The following is a 2,500-nucleotide window of genomic DNA, read 5'->3' on the forward strand; positions in this document are numbered from 1 at the left end:
GAGATTCCCACGACTGGCTCACTGGAGACGGAACATGCAGCTGGATGACAGATGAGCATTAAGGCCTCTGATTGGATAAGAGCTGCAACAGAACACCGCCAGCAGTGACTGGCACACACTACTGGAGAGAGAGAGAGAGAGAGAGAGAGAGAGAGAGAGAGAGGGAAGGAGAGAGAGAGAGAGAGAGGGAGAGAGAGAGAGAGAGAAGAGGGGGAGTTTCTCTCTCTTCCAGGGGAAAGGGAGAAAGGAGAAGTGCAGTTTTCTCTCCTCCAGATGAAAGAGAGGTGCAGAGACAGTGCCAGTCCTCACACCTGATGCCAGGATACAAGGAGGGCAGAGGCCAAACACCAACCCTTCAGCACCTGGCCGGCCATTACAAGAGCTAAGAACAGGAGCAAACACTAACTAACACAGACCCTAAGGAACCAAGAACACTAACTAACACAGACCCTAAGGAACCAAGAACACTAACACAGACCATACAGGAACCAAGAACACGAACTAATACAGACCATAAAGGAACCAAGAACAGGAGCAAATACTAAAATAGAACCCCAAAGGAAAAGAACACTAACTAACACAGACCCTAAGGAACCAAGAACACTAACACAGACCATACAGGAACCAAGAACACTAACTAACACAGACCTATCTATTCAGATGGTGTTTGCCTAGAAACACACACACACACACACACAAACACACACACACACACACACACACCTTCACAGCCGCTGACGGTGACCTCGGCGAAGGGGTTGTCGCAGCGGTTGCACTGCCTCCCGATGACCCCAGCCTTGCAGGGGCACTGTCCAGTCAACGGGTCACAGCTGCGGGACTCAGCACCCAGCGCAAAGCAGTCGCACGGGAAACAGGTGTCACTGTCCTGCGGCTGGTAGTAGTTATCCTGCAGAGAGAGAGAGAGAGAGAAAGAGACACACACACACACACACACACACACACACACACATTATGGCACGTTCATCTACTCATCATTATGGCTAATGTCCTAAGAGTAACCCTGTGCTGTTGGACTTTAAAGCTGCACTCCTGGAATGCTGCTGGTCCAATCAGACGCCTGGGGCGGGACTTGTGTGTGTGTAATGCATGTGGATGGATGGTATCCGATGATTGGCAGGCGTGTTGCCGTGGCGCTCACCTTGCAGCGGCACTCTCCGGTGGTCTTGTTGCAGTCCGAGTGGAAGCCCTTGCTGACCTCACAGCTGCACGGACCGCACATGGGACTCCCCCACCAGCCACGCGGACACGGACGCTCCACCCTGAGGAGAACACGCACAGAACCGGCAGAGAACGTCAGACGCAGAACCACACAATCTACAAATCCCCCACCAGCCACACGGACACGGCTGCTCCACCCTGAGGAGAACACGCACAGAACCGGCAGAGAACGTCAGACGCAGAACCACACAATCTACAAATCCCCCACCAGCCACGCGGACACGGCTGCTCCACCCTGAGGAGAACCGGCACAGAACCGGCAAATAACCGGCAGAGAACGTCAGACGCAGAACCACAAAATCTAAAAACTCAAGCTGCATGACACTCAACTGCACGAGAACACAGCCAGTCTAGCGAGTCTGGGAAACACACACACACACACACACACACACACACACACACACACACACACACACACACACACCAGTCTATCCAGTGTGGGGAACGCTTATAGAGCGCGGCTATCAGTGAGGACCATGAACACACACTAGACTCCATTTAATAGCCACTGTAATGAGCTCCCAGCTGATTGGCAACGGAGGAGCACGGTTAACGGTTAACGGTTAACGGTTACTACGCACTGAGTGATTTTGGCAGGCCACAACATCATGAGTCATTTGTCTAAGCTTTGAGGATACGCCAGAAAACACACACACACACGCACACACACACACGCACACACACAAATGATAACACCATAAATGTCAGAAGTACCATAACACACCATAAACAGTAGAATCATAATGCCATAAACAAATCAACTTGCCAGGAGTCGTAGACACACACACACACACACACACACACACACACACACACACACACAGTGATGCCAGTTCCCTTGAGATAAAATGGGCATTTCCCCCACCAGTGCCCAATACATATGTCCAAGCAAGAAGAACAACAACTGCACGGACTCACCTGTGTGGGCACACACACACACACACACACACACACACACACACACACACACACACACACACACACACACACACACACACACACACACACACACACACAGACACACACACACACACACATAGTAATGCTTTTATTTGGACCTTAACACAGGGAAAGATTCACAGATCCAAACATTGAAGGAGGTGAGTTACACACTTAGGCAGGTCTGTTCAAACATAGAACAAACATTTTCGCCGGCAGTCACGACGGGTGAGGGTGCGCTAGAGTGGTGTTGTGGCGTTTGCTTCTGCCGCCATTGTTGCGCATGGACACTCACACACACACACACACACACACACACACA

The 2,500-nt window shown here is 51.2% G+C and overlaps 1 protein-coding gene across 1 annotated transcript in view; it reads right to left on the reverse strand.

The window, feature by feature from the left end:
- The window catches only part of LOC134062033 (cadherin EGF LAG seven-pass G-type receptor 1-like), a 106,271-nt gene that overhangs the window by 23,234 nt on the left and 80,537 nt on the right, over window positions 1–2,500 (reverse strand). The window contains exons 10-11 of the mRNA XM_062517905.1: window positions 1,160–1,377; window positions 724–907 (exon numbers count right to left, since the gene is read on the reverse strand). Coding sequence (XP_062373889.1) covers window positions 724–907; window positions 1,160–1,377 — 402 coding nt within the window. The remainder of the gene's footprint in view (window positions 1–723; window positions 908–1,159; window positions 1,378–2,500) is intronic.

The sequence above is a fragment of the Sardina pilchardus genome, chromosome 17, assembly GCF_963854185.1.
Source record: "Sardina pilchardus chromosome 17, fSarPil1.1, whole genome shotgun sequence".
Classification (NCBI taxonomy): Eukaryota; Metazoa; Chordata; class Actinopteri; order Clupeiformes; family Clupeidae; genus Sardina; species Sardina pilchardus.